The sequence below is a fragment of the Balaenoptera ricei genome, chromosome 6, assembly GCF_028023285.1.
Source record: "Balaenoptera ricei isolate mBalRic1 chromosome 6, mBalRic1.hap2, whole genome shotgun sequence".
NCBI classification, from domain to species: domain Eukaryota; kingdom Metazoa; phylum Chordata; class Mammalia; order Artiodactyla; family Balaenopteridae; genus Balaenoptera; species Balaenoptera ricei.
The window spans coordinates 1,099,447-1,116,256 of NC_082644.1; the positions used below are offsets into that span (position 1 = coordinate 1,099,447).

Here is a 16,810-nt window from a genome sequence, read left to right on the forward strand (position 1 = left end):
AGGAAGCAGTGTCCCTGTGGCTGGTACCGTCTCTCCCCGAGGCTGAGCTCCACTGAAATGACGAGTGGGCCGGGTGAGCCCGGGCCTGAAGAGGAATTTCTGCCATCCACCTGCTGCAGAACCTCAGACCACCTCAGAAGCGACCACTGTCTCTCTCCTGAGCTGCTTCTCTCGCTCACGTCAGAGCCCATCTGATGAACAATCTTCCTCCAAGTACGTTTTACGATTGCAAACAGCGAACCTCAACCCTAACAGGTGTAGGAATCACACAGTATCCCTCTAAGATGGCTCCACACCTACATGAACTGATCCGTTGCGTGGAGATGCCACAGTTTTTCTCGTGGAGGGCAGTTTACAGCTGCAGCCAAATGTCGTCCTGCTCTGAGGTAAGTGAAAGGATGAACAGGAGTTTCCAACAGTGGAGCAAAAAGATCCAAGCTGTACTCTGGGAGAAATTAATGTACTGATAAAGCGTTAGATGCTGTAAGCAAAGAAGAGCCTAGAAACACGGAAGCCATCCATCCACAAGACTAGCCCAAGTGGAAGGGGGGGATCCCAGCCAAGGATGAGAGAAGACCTTGAGGGACCTTGCAGGTGAGCTGGTGGGGACAGTGCGGGAGAATAGGGGCCCACACACTTCAGTAAATATTGCCCTGAAACTCTGAGGGCCTTAGGAAAATCTCTGTACAGCTGGAAGCTGAAGCCTGTCCTAAGCTCTGCAGAAATGGCTACATTGATATTGTGACATCAATACTGCTAAACCCCTGTAAAAATTAAACCGTACAAGTGTCATCATACCATCGAGGAGAAAGTTCTTTAAATTTATAGTTTAATTCAAATTAAAGTTAAACCCAAGAACTACAATAAAAAAAGGTTTTTATTCAACCACAAATACAAATCAGAAACACTGCAGTCTAATCCAACAACAAAAAAGTGAAAATTACTTATTCAAGTTCAACAATTAAGAACAAATGGGTTTTAATTACACATAAGACCACCTATACCTAGAACTACCTACTACTTACAAGGATTACTGCTCACAGAGAACTTATTTTTGGAGTCCAAGGTGACAGCTATGGAGTAAGGAAACTTGAGAGCCATTCAGGGCACACACACAGGCAGACCAATTAGAAGTCAGCGAAGAGCTTTCAGCTCAGAAAATGATTATGTGAACAGGAACATACACGTCCCAGAGCCCCACGGTCGTCGGCTTCGACCTAGACGACATCTGTTGCTTTACTCTTCTTCTGATCTGGGTACCACGTGAGGGAACCACACCCGAGACCAGCATGAGCAGGGGACCAGCAGGAGAAGTGCCTTTGACACCTGTGACTGTGGTGACCCCGCCTCCCAAACCACAAGTCAGACCAGCAGCACGTGTAAGTAAAGAGGCCCTCAGTCAAAGAATAAACACAAGGCTTTCGGCAGCAAAGGCCAGCTGCCTTTCGGCTACTCAGCCAACAAAGCAGTTCTGAAACTGGATTTCCAGATCCCACCGCCTGACCTATAAGCTGTGGCGGTTCTCAGTGATATTCAAAACTGGATGCATCCCCCCCCCCCCAAATACTTCCTATTCGCGAGATGTCTTCTCCTATCTTGACTATTAATTTGCTATCCGAATTAAACATGTCATTCCCCACTGGCAATTTTCCCATGTTTTAAATTTTTTTACTTAGGAAAATATGTGAAATAAAAAAATAACAGAAAGCATTCAACTCTGAAACAAACGATTTTCAGCGGCAACACTAGCAAGCCAAGCAGGCGTGTGTCATCAACAGGAAATTCTGAGGATAACGTGATCAACGTGATGATCGACCTAGAAACGTGACTTTCCCTGGGGGTGACTTTCACATGTCACAGCTTCCAAACCAGCAGCGCCCCCGTCACCAGCACGGAGCGTGCCCTTGATTCACATAGTTTCAGGAAGTCCAACAGTCCTTTAAAACGATACAGTGTTTAACATCTGAACTCCAAGAAATTATGTTTCATGTCAAAGAAACATTTTGCAGGTCATGCGAATGTAGTGCTTGTTGATACGACGTTCCAGAAAAGCTGTGCCTCAGGGAATGTTCATTGAGGTGAATGTGACTGCTCGGGGGCTTGGGGGAGAAGGCCAGATGTCACCAGGACGGTCCTACTGGAAGACTATAACTTCACCCTACACTGTACGCTGCAGAGGGCCTAGAAATATCCCCATGTTCTAAAACTGCTCTTCAGCAGATGCTAATACCATGTGTCCAGGCAACTAGCAAGCCCATATTTCAGACATTTGAGACAATCCTGCCTAGAAAGCCCCACGTAAATATTTTGAAAGTCATGGAGTAAGCTGGTGATAGAACAGTCAAAATGAGCTGTGATTAAGGGACCATCAAATTACTATTTTAGGAGCTAGAGCTAGTAAGCATTTTACCAGATTCAGGAAGTTAATGGCCTGCAATGTTTTATCTATTTGGGGACACAATTAGATTAAGTTGTTGCATTTCTGGCCCTCCGCCTTCTTTTATTCCTGCTAAATAATGGGCTTTTCCTTATGCTAAGAGTAAAAAAACCCACAGAATTATCTGGAACATGCAACACATACCAAAATAACTACAAAATATAGAAATTATTAAATTTTACGTCACTCCATATTTTCTTCAGTATGGCAGCTAATTAATTTTGCTCGTTACAAAACTCTAAAAGCAGAGAATTCGTGTTTAATGAAACAGTTCATACTGAATAACGTCAATGAAATTCTAGATGAAGTCTCCAAACAGAAGTAGACAACAAAAGTATTTTAAAAGCAAGACATGCTCTAACCTATCTTAAATACGATGCAATTTCACTTTTTAAAAAATCAGCGGTGTTCCATCAATCTTTGATATTCAACATGGGAAATATAGAAAAATAAGTGATCTACCATGGACAGAACTTTGGCAGGCTGTGTCAGCACCCATTCAACAGTGATCACACTTACAGGCGTAGGTGTTGACTGTATACAATAAAAATTTCTGGATTTCTAGTCTAAAATTGTAAGACATAATTCCTTTTCCACTTTCTTGACTTTGAAAATAAATCCACAACTGTAGCAGGTGGAATGCAGGCACAGTGGTGCAGAGTGGTTCCCAAAGATGCTACAGGTGTCGTCAGAAGCCCAGTCACAGCCACGTAAGGACACATTAGTGTTCCTTTTCACAGCACTCCTGCCCACCGAAGATACATTCAGAACTGCACTGGGATATCGAAAAAATTCATTACTAAGTAAAAATGCTGGTACTACGCATGGTCACATGTACTATGCCTGTCCGGATAAACGCTGTTCTACTGGAAGTCTTCTATTGCAGCTTCAAGATGAAATGGTCAAGCTATAGTAATGTCACTGTAACTCTGTATAAGAGACACTCCCTCCATAATCGTAATAAAAATGCCAAGTCTTTATCAATTTATTGCCCTAGCAGACAAGAACCAAAAAGATGGTAATTGTGACCATTGAAAAGGACCCAACATAACATTTCAAATGAAAAAAAAAAAAAAACTAATTTGAGTTGCTTGTAATTACTCATTGAAAGTGGTCAACTGTTAATAAATATAAGAAACAGACAAATTAATAAACATGATCTTTAGAGCTAATAATCTCGCTAATCTTAAGCAGGTTAATTAAGCTCGTTGAAACTAAGTCTTCCCCATTTGTAAAACATATATCAATAATGTCTACTTTTTAGGTTGGTAAAAAAAAATAAGAAAAATGGGCAAAGGACTTGAATAGACATTTCTCCAGAGGTGACATACAAATGGCCAATGGGTACACGAAAAGATGCTCAACATCACTAATCATGGGGTAAATGCAAATCAAAACTTCAGTGAGATACCACCTCATACCTGTTAGTATGGGTATCATCAAAAACCAGAAACAAGTGTTGGTAAGGATGTGAGAAACTGGAACCCTTGTGCACTGTTGGTGGGAAAGTAAATTGGTGCAGTCACTATGGAGAACAATATGGAGGTTCCTAGAAAATTTTTAAATAGAACTACCATATGAGCCAGCAATCCCAATTCTGAATATATATCCAAAGAATTGAAAGCAGGATCCTGAAGACATATTTGCACACCTATGTTCATGGCGGTCTTTTTCTACAGCCAAGAGGTGAAAGCGATCCAAGTGTCCATCCATGGATGAACGGATAAACAAATGTGTGTGGTGTATACACACAGTGGAATATCATTCAGCTTTAAAAAGGAAGGAAATCCTGCTATTTGCAACAACATGGATAAACTTTGAGGGCATTATGCTCAGTAAAATAGCCAATCACAAAAAGACAAATCCTGTATGATTCTACTTACATGAGACGCGTAAAGTCATCAAATTAATATAAGCAGAAAGTAGACGGGTGATGGCCAAAGGCTGCGGGAGGGGAACAGGAGTTGTTTACCAGGTGCAGTTTCAGTTTTGCAACATGAAAAAGCTCTAGAGATGGTTGTATAACAACGTGGATATACTTTACGCTACTATACTATACACTGAAAAATGGAAAATACGGTAAATGCTATATTATGTGTTTTTTACTACAATTAAAAATATTTTTTAAAGATTCTACTAAATGTAATAATATACTTAATATGTCTGGCACCTAACAGACACCCAAAAATAGTAATTATAGGCCAAGAAGCACCATAACGCAGTGAGAGATCCAAAATGTCAGGACTGGGGAAGCCCTGACTGGTCCTTGTGAGCCCTGTGACCCAGAAGGAAATAAGGTCGAGGTCAAGGCAAACAGCTCACTGGAAATAATAAAAATCCCTTCTGTGGGCCCAGGGAGTATTTCCAAGAACTACTGAGATGGTTGAAACAGACCCAGGAGTGGCCTGTATCTTCCTCCCTGTACCCGCCTGTCCTCCTTCCTCTCAGCGTCCCTCCCGCCCCCGTGATAAGCTGACGTCCCGGCTGCGCTTGGAGAAGGGAGGGGAGCCGTGTCCCTCACTCCTGGCCTGGGGGACAGTCCCACCTCGCCACCTGCAGTCCTTCCCAGCACAAGCTGTGTGTCCTCCACTCTCTCAAGTCCCTCCTGCTGGACAGAAAGTGGCCCCTGATGGAGACCCGAGAGGATGACTGAATCCCAGGCCTGGACCACCCGCTTCCTGAGGGCCGGTTACACGGTGGGGAGGTGAAATCCTATCCGCACCCAGGCACTCAGATTCAGTCCCCTTAGGCAGGAACCCAACACATCGCTACCTGAAACACCCGCAATTGTAAGTGAGGCAGAAGTGACGGAAATGAATACATCTGGACGCGCCGCGAACTGCCTGGGCTCAGACGCACGTCCGTGAATGGAAGTGCAGGAGTCAAATAAGAGAGGGGGGACACTGGGTTTGGTATTACCTAGCAGGCAGCAAAAAACCTCTAAAGGCTTTAGAGCAACAGTGTTCTGTGGTCGAAGAGAAACTGCAGAAGAAGTAGAGGGATGGGCAGAGGGGATACAGCCCACGGTCGAGTGGACGCGGTCACAGTGGCCCGGCACGCCCACCTGGGCACACTGTGGACCGATGGGCGAAGGCAGTTTAGGATTTGACACCTGACATTTTATAACAATTAAATATTCATTCAAATTACAAAACTGGGTGGGGGGTGGCCAGGAAGGGAAATGGTCCCTACAAAGCACACAGATCTGAAAGGCTTTCCTCGCGACCGGGCATGTGGCAGGTGAATCTCACATAGGGCTCCTTCATGGTCAGCGTTATCTAATCCTCACTCCCAGCTGGTCCCTGTGCGGGTGCCCGTGAACTGCAGGGGTGTGGGGTGGAGAGAGCACAGTCTACTGTGGTACAGAGCTCACAGCCCAACAGGGCAGGGAAATCTGTAAGCTAACAGAAGTAGAAAGAGCTGAAAAGATTAAAGGATGTTCATAGACGGGAAGACGCATGTAAATACTCCAGGAGCGTATGGGACTTGGGATAGTGAATGTAGAAGATTCACAGATTGCTTAAAAAATAAATACAGAAAATAAAATAAAAGAATTCTGGAGAGATTGGGGGGAGGGGGGAGGGAGAAAAAAAAAAAAAAAGAATTCTGGCCCAGATCATGAAAACTAAAGTTGTATAAGAACAGAAAATGTTACTCTGAGTCAGAGGCCTGAGATCTAAAAGCAGTCTTACACGGAAACAGCCTAAATGTCCATTGGCAGATAAATGGATAAAGAAGATGTGGTGCATATATACAATGGAATATTACTGAGCCATAAAAAAGAATGAAATAATGCCATTTGCAGCAACATGGATGGACCTGGAGATTATCATACTAAGTGAAGTAATTCAGAGGAAGACAAATATCATATGATATCACTTATGTGTGGAATCCAAAATATGACACAAATGAACTTATCTACAAAGCAGAAACAGACTCACAGACATAGAGAACAGACTTATGGTTGCCAATGGGGAGGGGGTGGGGAAGGGGCGGAGTGGGAGTTTGGGATTAGCAGATGTAAGCTATTACATATATTCAATAGGATGGATAAACAACAAGGTTATACTGTAGAGCACAGAGAACTATATCCAATATCCTGTGATAAACCATAATATAAAAGAATATATATGTATGTATAACTGAATCAATTTGCTGTACAGCAGAAATTAACAGTGTAAATCAACTATACTTCAATAGAAAAATAAAATAAAATAAAAGCAGTCTTATTCTAAGAGCAGGAGAATAAATGCTTTATAACAGTGCTTGCTGTTCCTTTTGTATATCTAGCTAAAAGTTTATAAAAGTATATCTAGCATATAACCCCCAACAAGCTGACTTCCCGTAAGAACCAGGAAAGCACACAGGGACCACACACGTAACAGCAAACGAGATCACGTTCTCAATTCGTGAGATGCGGAGAACTTAACCAGAAAAAAAAAAAAAACTGATCCATGTCTTAACATTTTAGGGGGACTGTCTGCTTTCTAATTAACATATAAAAATAATATCTATCATACAATATACCAACACCTTGGTTTTCTAATTATTTAATCTGTTACCTATTTGAAGAGGCACACACACACAGGTAAACCATATATACAACACGTATACATTTATGCACAGACCTGTATGTTCATAAGTATACACATATAGAACATGTATTCACACACATATACAGAGTAACTTATTTCTCAGTCCTCTATAGTTACACTTTCCTAATAATTCACTAGAAGTTATGAGAGCTGGAGAGTTAAAGTGTTACCCACGCCCCTAACTTCTATCTGTCAGAACGAAGCCAGGGCAAATCGACTAAATTTTGTACTCAGTTCAGGCCTCCTGATGGGGTCTGACAATGCGGTGTCAGCTCCACCCAGGCGCCCCTCTGCAGAAACGGCAGATCCCTGGGCATCGTCTGACCTGCCTTCCTCACATGATGCTGACTTGATTAAACCAACCCTACATCCTGACACCGTGGTGAGTATGGTGGGGGGGTGGGGGCGAGTAGTGATAAGAAACAGGGATGTGGAGACTGTATAAAACCAGTGCTTAACCAGGGCCAGGGCTTAACCAGGGCCATGGCTTAACCAGGACCATGGCTTAACCAGGGCGATGGCTTAACCAGGGCCATGACTTAACCAGGGCCATGACTTAACTAGGGCCACTGCTTACCCAGGGCCATGGTTTACCCAGGACCCTCATGACCAAGAGAGGTCAGGGTGCTGCATGGGGATGGCCCCTTGCTGCTGAGGCACTCACTGGCCCATGGCCTTTAAAGCCTGTTGCTTCCTTTAGGAGGTCAACCGCCTGTCTCTCTAGTAAACCCCCTGATTTCAACAATTTGAACAACAGTCCAAGATAAAAAAACACCTCATGCTATAGTCTTCACCAGCTCTGATCTGCAAATACGGACACTGTCTACAAAGGCTGCTACGGATTTGGAGTTTTAAACACACTGTGGCCCACTGTCATCAAAAGATTAAAAGACGGAGAGAAAAACAATCGTGAAAATGCAAGGAATTAACTGTGAAGAATTCCCAAGAAGACCCCATGTTCTCAACTGTGATAAAACATAATAGTGTCACATTTTAAAATGTGGTTTCATAGTGAGAAGCACTAAAAATATACTTAAAAAAAAATCCGAATTGGATATCCACTATTGAGAAAGTACTCCTGAACAGAGAGAATAATGGTCTAATGTGTTAAATTTCCCCAAATTGTTATTAATTGTTTAATTGTATTTTTGGTGCATATTGTTGAAAAGCAAAGTAATACAAGTCTTGCCTACTATTAAAGTACCACAAAAGGGGTCATTTCACAAGACATATGAATATGAAATCATCACACCGTACACCTTAAGTATATACAAGTGTATTTGTCAATTATATCTCAGTAAAAAAGGAGCCTCAGTTTTGAGGGGACTCCAGGTAGTCAGGGCACACAGCCAGGGCCCTTTGTAAACCTAAGAAATGCACTGAGAGGGTTCTTTTAAAGATTTCCATTGTCTGAACTGTAATGCCCTTCATTTTTCTTTTTTTTTTTTTAACATCCTTATTGGAGTATAATTGCTTTACATTGTTGTGTCAGTTTCTGCTGTATAACAAAGTGAATCAGCTATACGTATACATATATCCCCATATCCCATCCCTCTTGTGTCTCCCTCCCACCCTCCCTATCCCACCCCTCTAGGTGGTCACAAAGCACCGAGCTGATCTCCCTGTGCTATGCAGCTGCTTCCCACTAGCTAGCTATTTTACATTTGGTAGTACATGTAAGTCCATGCCACTCTCTCACTTGGTCCCAGCTTACCCTTCCCCCTCCCGGTGTCCTCAAGTCCATTCTCTACGTCTGCGTCTTTATTCCTGTCCTGCCCCTAGGTTCGTCAGAACCATTTTATTTTTTTTTTATAGATTCCATATATATGTGTTAGCATACAAGGTGAAGTAAGTGAGAAAGAGAAAAACAAATACCGTATATAATGCCTTTTAAATCAAGAGTCCTTTCCTTGTAGTAGGCACAGAAACCATCCTATTTACTTTCTAACAGCTGTGTCCCAGTTAACAGATGCCGGGGTTGGGGGGTGCTTTATTCCTCAGCAGCCACTAAGGACGTGGAAACATCCCTCCCCATCAGCTTTCTCTCTCAAATAATCTGTACGCTCGAACCCCAACTCAAGTGAAAAGGGAAAGAAAAAGAAAAAGGAAGTTCATAGGAGTTTGGGATTAGCAGATGTAAACTATTATAGAGCAAATACATAAACAACAAGGTCCTCCTGTAGAGCACAGGGAACCACTGATATACTCAATATTCTGTGATAAACAATGGAAAAGAATAAGACCATACACACACACACACACACACACACACACACGTATAACTGAATCAATTTGCTGCACACCAGAAATGAGCACAACATTGTAAATCAGGTATACTTCAATAAAATTTTTAAAAAAAGAAGTCCATAAGTGTTTACTTACTATTCAGTATATCCAAATCAGGCATTTTTAAAAGACCAACTTATAATTTGAGTGCCTCTGAGACACTTCGACCTATATTTTACATTTTCACAACATTTCACATGTCCCTTAATTTACGTTAAGGTTGCATTTTTAAAGTTAAATTGTAAAACTTTACTACCTACTGCTTCTGATACATCTAAAGAGTATTAAAAATTACTCAAGGAACAAATGTAACTGAAGTTGATTTCAGGTTTTGCAACACAAATGGTAACCACTTCTTAAAACAGTGTTTGTTTTTTGAGGTGATGGAGTTGTAGTTATGATTTTTTTTTGACACTACTTTTTTTTTTATTTTTTTAATTTTATTTTTGGCTCTGTTGGGTCTTCATTGCTGTGCACAAGCTTCCTCTAGTTGTGGCTCGCGGGCTCTAGAGTGCAGGCTCAGTAGTTGTGGCACACGGGCTTAGTTGCTCCGCGGCATGCGGGATCTTCCTGGACCAGGGCTTGAACCTGTGTCCGCTGCATTGGCAGGCGGATTCTTAACCACTGCGCCACCAGGAAAGCCCCTTAAGACTCTACTTCTGTAGAGCAGTTTTAGGTTCACAGAAAAACTGAGAAGAAGCTACCAAGATTTCTCATATACGCACTGCCCATACGTGCATGAATTTCCCTTGTCACCCTCCCCACCAGATGGGACATTTGTTACAATGTTACAATTGATCCCACTACAGGACACATCACAGTCACCCAAAGTCCATGGTTTACCTTAGGGCTCAGCCTTGGGCTTGGACAAACATACAGTGACATGTATCTACCATCTTACTATCATACAGACTATTTTCACTGCTCAAAAAGTCCTCTGTGGTGCATGTATCTTTTCAAATTATAGTTTTCTCTGGATATATGCCCAGGAGTAGGATTGCTGGATTATATGGTAACGCTACTTGTAGTTTTTTAAGGAACCCCCATACTGTACATATCTGAAGAAAACGAAAACACTAATTCCAAAAGATACACACACCCAAATGTTCACAGCAGCATTATTTACAATAGCCAAGATATGGAAACAACCTAAATGTCAATGGACAGAGGACTGGATAAAGAAGATGTGGTACATATATACAAATGGAATACTACTCAGCCATAAAAAAGGAATGAAATAATGCCACTTGCAGCAACATGGATGGAACTAGAGATTGTCATACTGAGTGAACTAAGTCAGACAGAGAAAGACAAGTATCATATGATATCACTTATATGTGGAATCTAAAAAAATGATACAAATGAACTTATTTACAAAACAGAAACAGATTCACTCACAGAATAGAAAACAAACTTATGGTTACCAAAGGGGAAAGGTTGGTGGAAGGGATAAATTAGGAGTTTGGGATTAAAATATACATACCACTATATATAAAATAGATAATCAACAAGGACCTACTGTACAGCACAGTGAACTATACTCAGTATCTTGTGTGGGTGTGTGTGTGTGTGTGTGTGTGTGTGTGTATATATACACACACACATACATACATATATCTTGTATATATATATAACTGAATCACTTTATTGTAGACCTGAAACTAACACAACATTGTAAATCAACTATATTTCTGAAAAATTTTTTTAAAAAGTATCTTTGATTAAAAAAAAAATTTCTCTGTGATCCACCTATTCATCCCTACCTCTTCCCCCTACCCACCACTCCCAGGTATTTTTATTGAAAAAGAAATGTAACCTAGAAGCATTTGAATTTCAACTTAAGGACAGAATTCTGATTTGATTATATGAGTTATTTAAAATTAGCATGACCAACACTGCCACTTTTGCTAGATTTTTATTGTACTGCTGCCAACATACAGTATCCCTTCCATCATTCCTAATTAGTATATGTCCTCCAGTGAAATCAATAATATAAAAGGTTGATGGTAGTATTATATAATTCACTGCCGATTTATTGGTTTCCAAATTCCATACTCATTTATTACATGATAAAGAGTATAGTTTAATTGACTTATAAATCATAAATGTTTGAAATATATAATATATAAACCATGTGATTCATGGTTTCCTTATAATGATACTGATATCCAATTCTCCTAATAGACTGGTGTATATATTCATGTTTGCAAAAACGGGGTGAGGGGGTCTCTACCCTGTACCTGGTGAAGGTCATAGTATTCCCACAATTCCCCCACTGAGGAGTCTTGGGTTCTGGATTTTATCACCACTCAACAGAACTAAAAAAGCAGAAAATGCCATGCAACCAGTGTATCTACTTAACATACCCTGAGGTTGAGAGTTTTTTGCCTGCTTTATTTCAACATCTCATCATTATACCCTGAACAGGCTGGCTCAATCTACCACACTTATTTTAAAATGTGCTGACCTCTTTCTATCTTCAAGTTAAACTTTTATTTTTCCTAAAACATGGAGACTAGAATCTCTACAGGAATTTTATACCAATAACCAAATATAATATATCCTTTTGATCTTCAAAAGCATAAAAGTTCTCTGTGTCTATACATCATTTTGTACACTTTAAAAGGGCAACAAAACTTTATTCAAAGAGCGCTGCTAGTACAGGGTATAGAGTGGTCAAAATTACTTGAAGCTTCTCCTATGTTAATACTTACTCACTGTAAGCTGTCCTGTGGTTTTCTTATTTCTCTGTGATTTATCCTAAGGAAACTGGGAAGATGACTCATCCTTCACCACTGAGTCATTAATGACCCTGCTTCTTCTGTTCACCTGCTCCCACAGAATATTTCCTACCCATGGTCCTTATTTCTAAAGCTTTATTACATAAAACAATTTATATTATATAAAACCTACTTAAAGACTACATTTATTTTAAAAATCATTCAATTAAAATAGAATGATTAATTGTATTTTCAAATATTATTCAAAATAGTTTTCAAATATTATTCGAAAGAAGATATATTTCCAACTTTCATTCAGGAGTTACTTCTAAAATAATGGTAACTGTGTAAAGTAACCACAAGAAGGTAAGAATTCATTTCAGCATCAATTATGCTAAGAAATCTCAAAGCTTTTTTCTAAATGAAAGTAATTATGTTTTAATGGGAGAAAAGCACTAAACAGAAGTACTTCAGTCAAACTGTTTCCAAAAGAAGAGGTTCAGATTTCCTTGTTCCTTTGCCTTTATACAAACTGAGTATGCAACGTCATTATTTAAGATATCAGAGCTGAGGCAGGACATTTAAAGGTAGATCCGCGAAGTACAGACTTGTTTCAAGCAATGCCTCCTAACCATGTGTTCCCAGTTTAAAATGAACCAACCAATAAACAACATTATGAAAAAGATAAAAAGAAATTATCAAGCTAACAATTCCCCCAAACGTAAAGAAAATATGTAAATTGCCAGTGGGGTGGGTGGTCTAAATAAGGATATAGTGTGCATTCTGCATTGAGACATCACACTGTCAGCACACCTTTTATCATGTTAACAATAAGCTACAGGTGGTTCAAGGGGGAACAATCACATCTCCTGCCTGCCCTCCAGAAGCCATCCACAAAATTTAACTGTCTTACTAAAACGGTAAGCCTAAAACCTTGCAGAAGTTTTTCAAATAAATCCTTATTACATTTGCATGTATATTTGCATGTACTTCAAACAGATGTTTGCTAAAAAAAAAAAAAAAAAAAAACAACTCAGTAAATCCTTTACTTAAATTTAACATATAATTTTGATGGATTTTGCCCCTGAGATCACATAAGAATAACTGCAAACACGGTAGCAATACAATAGTCTACTTGGTCTCCGTAGAAGCTGGCTGCAGGAATCCTGGAATATTTAATCCTTCCAGGCCACTCAGCTTTCTCAGTCGTTTAAATCAAGCACATTTACAAACTGTCCGAGTATAGACTGGTTTGCTCTTAATAATTCAATAAAGCAATTTGAATGAAGTCAGAGAATACTAAGATATTCAAGATTTAAAATATGTTTTAGAGAAGGAAGCATAAAATCCATTTTTTAAAGATTTTTAAAGTAGCCATTCAGCAACGAAATGTCATAATAGGAAGCAATATTCAAACAGTTACAAATGTTCAACCCAAATGAAGGCAGGATGAACAGAAAATTTCCCCTACGTTTAGAAATATCTCATTCGCCTGCTGGCCTTTTGGATCGTATTCGACATCAGCACCAACTTGAATAAAACAGGAGTGTAAGGGGCTCGCCGGTGAAAGGAATTTTACTCATCAGTAAAATGTTGCTTAGGCTTCACTCACGGGCATGTAAGACAGAGCCCTGTTAAATGCGACCATCACCGTTTTCCACCACCTATACGCAGGCCTATTATCAATGAGATGCTACGTCGAATTTTAAAGTAAAAATGAGCGTTTCTGGCGGAATCCGGCTGCCAGAATCGGCTCCACGTTGGGCTCGGCTCGTCAGCCACTTCTTGTGAGGGGCGTTGCGAGCGGCTGGGGGTGAAGGGCCCAGGATGAAACTAGCCCGAGCTTCCACTCACTTTCCCAATTTCCCAAATCAGGACGGAGTGTGAGCCCGAGGGAGCAGATCCGCCTCTGCGCACGAGGCGCTGCGGGCGGGTCCAGAGGGTCCTCAGGTGTGCGGAGCGCGGCTGGCGTCCGCCAACCCGACCACAGAGGCTTAAGGGGGGCGGGGGGAGGGGCAGCCCCACCGGGACCACCGGGCCGACCCCGCGGCTCCGCTGCGTCCGCGTGCGGTGCACACTGACCAGCGGATGGGCACTGACCAGCAGGTGCGGAGCGACCCGCGGTCGGGTCTCAGGTACAGGCTGCGTCTCGATAGCCCTCACCGTCCCTGAGGAAGCTCCCAGGTAGGATGCGGGACGTGAGGGGGGGTGGGGTGGGGGTCCACAGCTTAACCCTGTCACCGCCGCCCCGGCCGCCCACCCTCGCCGCGCAGTCTGCAACATCGTGACGGAGTGCAGGTCCTCGCCGGGTGCGGAGGCTGACGCTCACCGGGGCCCCAGACACCCTCCGTCCCCGGGAGCGGGCGGGCGCCGACGAGCCCACACCTTCCCGCTCCCGCCCCCCACGCCCCCGGGTGCGCCGCCAGCCGCGGGATCGAGCCCACCTCAGCGCAACGCCTCGCCGGCCCCCTGGCCGTGCCCGCCAGCGCCAGGCCCCGTGCAAAGTTGGGCAGGTGGCACTTTGCGAACCTTTGGGGGCGGGGAGAGGACCGTGGGGCACCCGGACCCCGGGGAGGCGACCCCCCAGCACGGCGCGGCCTCCAAGGCGCCCACTTCCACCCCCCCGCGCCCCAACCCGACCCCCACCCCGCCCCGGGCAGCGCGCTCGAGCGCGGGAAGGCGCCGACTTACGTCTCGGAATCGGTTCCACTGTCCGGCCTCCCGGTCGTACTGGGACACCGTGCTGAGCCATTGTTTGTCGTCCAGAAAATTGCCGCCGTCCGGCCGACCCGCGGCCGCCGCCAGAGCCTGCGCGCACCAGGCGGCCGCGCACACGCACAGCACGGCCGGCGCCCGGAGCATCTGTGGACGGAGAAAGCGGGGCCGAATCACACGAGGGCCCGAACCGCGCGTCTCGGCCGGGAGCGGGGTGGGGGCGGGAGGAGGTCCGGCGCCAACGCCGTGGGCCGCCCGGCCCCGCCGGACGCACTGGACACGCTCCCAGAGCCGCTCCCGGTTCCCGTGGCCGCCGCCGCCCCGCGCGCCCGTGCCCACCCGCGGCCGCCGCTCGTCTCTGCGCGCCCCTCCCTCCTTCCCTCCCCCATCCACGCTCCCCTTCCCCGCCCCCCCCTCCCCGGGACCCCTCTCCGACCCCTCTCCCGTCCCGCCTCCTCCGGGCCCACCTTCCTCCCCGGATCCGAGCTGCGGGCGCTCCGGATGCGACTCGGCTGGAGCGGAGGACGCGGCGCCCGCGCGGACCCGCATCCGCCTCCCGCCCCCTCCGCACCGGCTCCGGCGCGGCCGCCGACCGGCCTCGCTCCCGGGGGCGCGGGGCTCGGGGCGCGCTCGGCACCGGGACGCAAGCTGCACCGGGGCTCGCGGTCTCCCAGCTGCTGCCCTGCGGCTCCGCGCTGCGCGGCCGGAGAGGGACGCGAGCTGAGGACGACTCGGTGCGTCACCGTCCGGCTCCTCCGACTCCCCCGACTCCCCGCCCCGGGGGAAGCCGCCCGCGTGGCCTCGGGGATGCGCCGGAGTCCAGAAAATTTTAGCTACGTGTGCGTGAACTTCATGTTAAAGGGCGGAAGTTCTTTTCTTTTCCCTTCTTTTTTTAAGGAGAGAATCTTCACTACGTGGGGCGCGTGAGTCCGCCCCCATCCCTCACGTGCTGTACCTTATTCTCCTTTCATAAAAACGCCTTGGCTGCTGTAGTTTACGCTCTAGGACTTGAACCGAAAACTTAAAAGCCCAGTCTGTGTCTCCCTACTGCACCATGGAAGAGAGCTTTGAAACTCGTTTTGCCTTCCAAATCTGCATTTATGACAAAATACTCGGCTCCCTCTGGCTTCTCCACATATTCTAAATAAACTGGAAGGAAGTCAGTCATTGGCCTGCTGTGAGCAGACTCTGACGAAGACAGACTCTCCCACAGACTTAGATGATGTAGGTGAAGTGAACATTATATGCATATCAGGAGATCCACAGAGGCTAAAACACTGCGATCACGTTCTGTCTCTCTGTGTGAATCATTAGAGATTATTTCAGCCGGAAGTCCATCTCCCAAAGCTGTGACCTTTGAAAATGTCCTGGAGCTTCTGAAACTTGAGGAGCTATTTGAATAACAGCTGTACCTTCTCACGTTCTCCGTTTCAATCTCATGTAACATTTGTGCAACATGTTTCAAACTATATTAAAATAGGAGTCAGACATGATTAGTTAACACTGCTATTTTTTTTTAAATACAGGATTTAAAAATGAATGTATAGTATGTAAAAATGAAAGAAAAAAATCTGCTATTTTTTAACTCAGAAAAATGTTTTTCCCACCATTTCCCCCTTTTCCACTCGAATGATAGCAAGGGGAGAAAAAAAACCAGAATCTACAACTGTAATTCATAGATGCACCGATTGATGTCAACACGTTTCAGATAACTTCGAGAACACTGATGTGTACTAATTCTCCAAAGATGTGTGTTTGGGCCTCTACAGCTGGCCGTTAGTTTAGAATGTTCTAATTCCTGTGTATGACATCATTAGATCATCCTTAGGTCAGCCCTCTGCTATGGCCTCTTCCGGATGCCCTGTCCTTCAGCTGCCTGCACCCCAGCCTCACTGCTCTACTTCAAAATTGGAAGTACTTTACTCTCAATTCAATGAGAATATTTCAATATGTTTAAAAAACCTCATTCTTTTTAATTTAAGTCTGATAGAAAAAGCACAGAAAGTGTGCTTTAGATGAAACTTGATGCACAGCAGAAGTAATTATTAAAAATGACC

At 44.0% G+C, this 16,810-nt stretch overlaps 1 protein-coding gene across 1 annotated transcript in view; it reads right to left on the reverse strand.

Annotated features, from left to right (window-relative positions):
• Positions 1-15,596, reverse strand: part of SPOCK3 (SPARC (osteonectin), cwcv and kazal like domains proteoglycan 3) — a 433,446-nt gene extending 417,850 nt beyond the window's left edge. Inside the window, exons 1-2 of the mRNA XM_059926189.1 lie at positions 15,221-15,596; positions 14,730-14,900 (exon numbers count right to left, since the gene is read on the reverse strand). Of these exons, the coding sequence (XP_059782172.1) occupies positions 14,730-14,900 (171 nt within the window). The 5' untranslated portion in view covers positions 15,221-15,596. The remainder of the gene's footprint in view (positions 1-14,729; positions 14,901-15,220) is intronic.
• Positions 15,597-16,810: the final 1,214 nt, after the last annotated feature.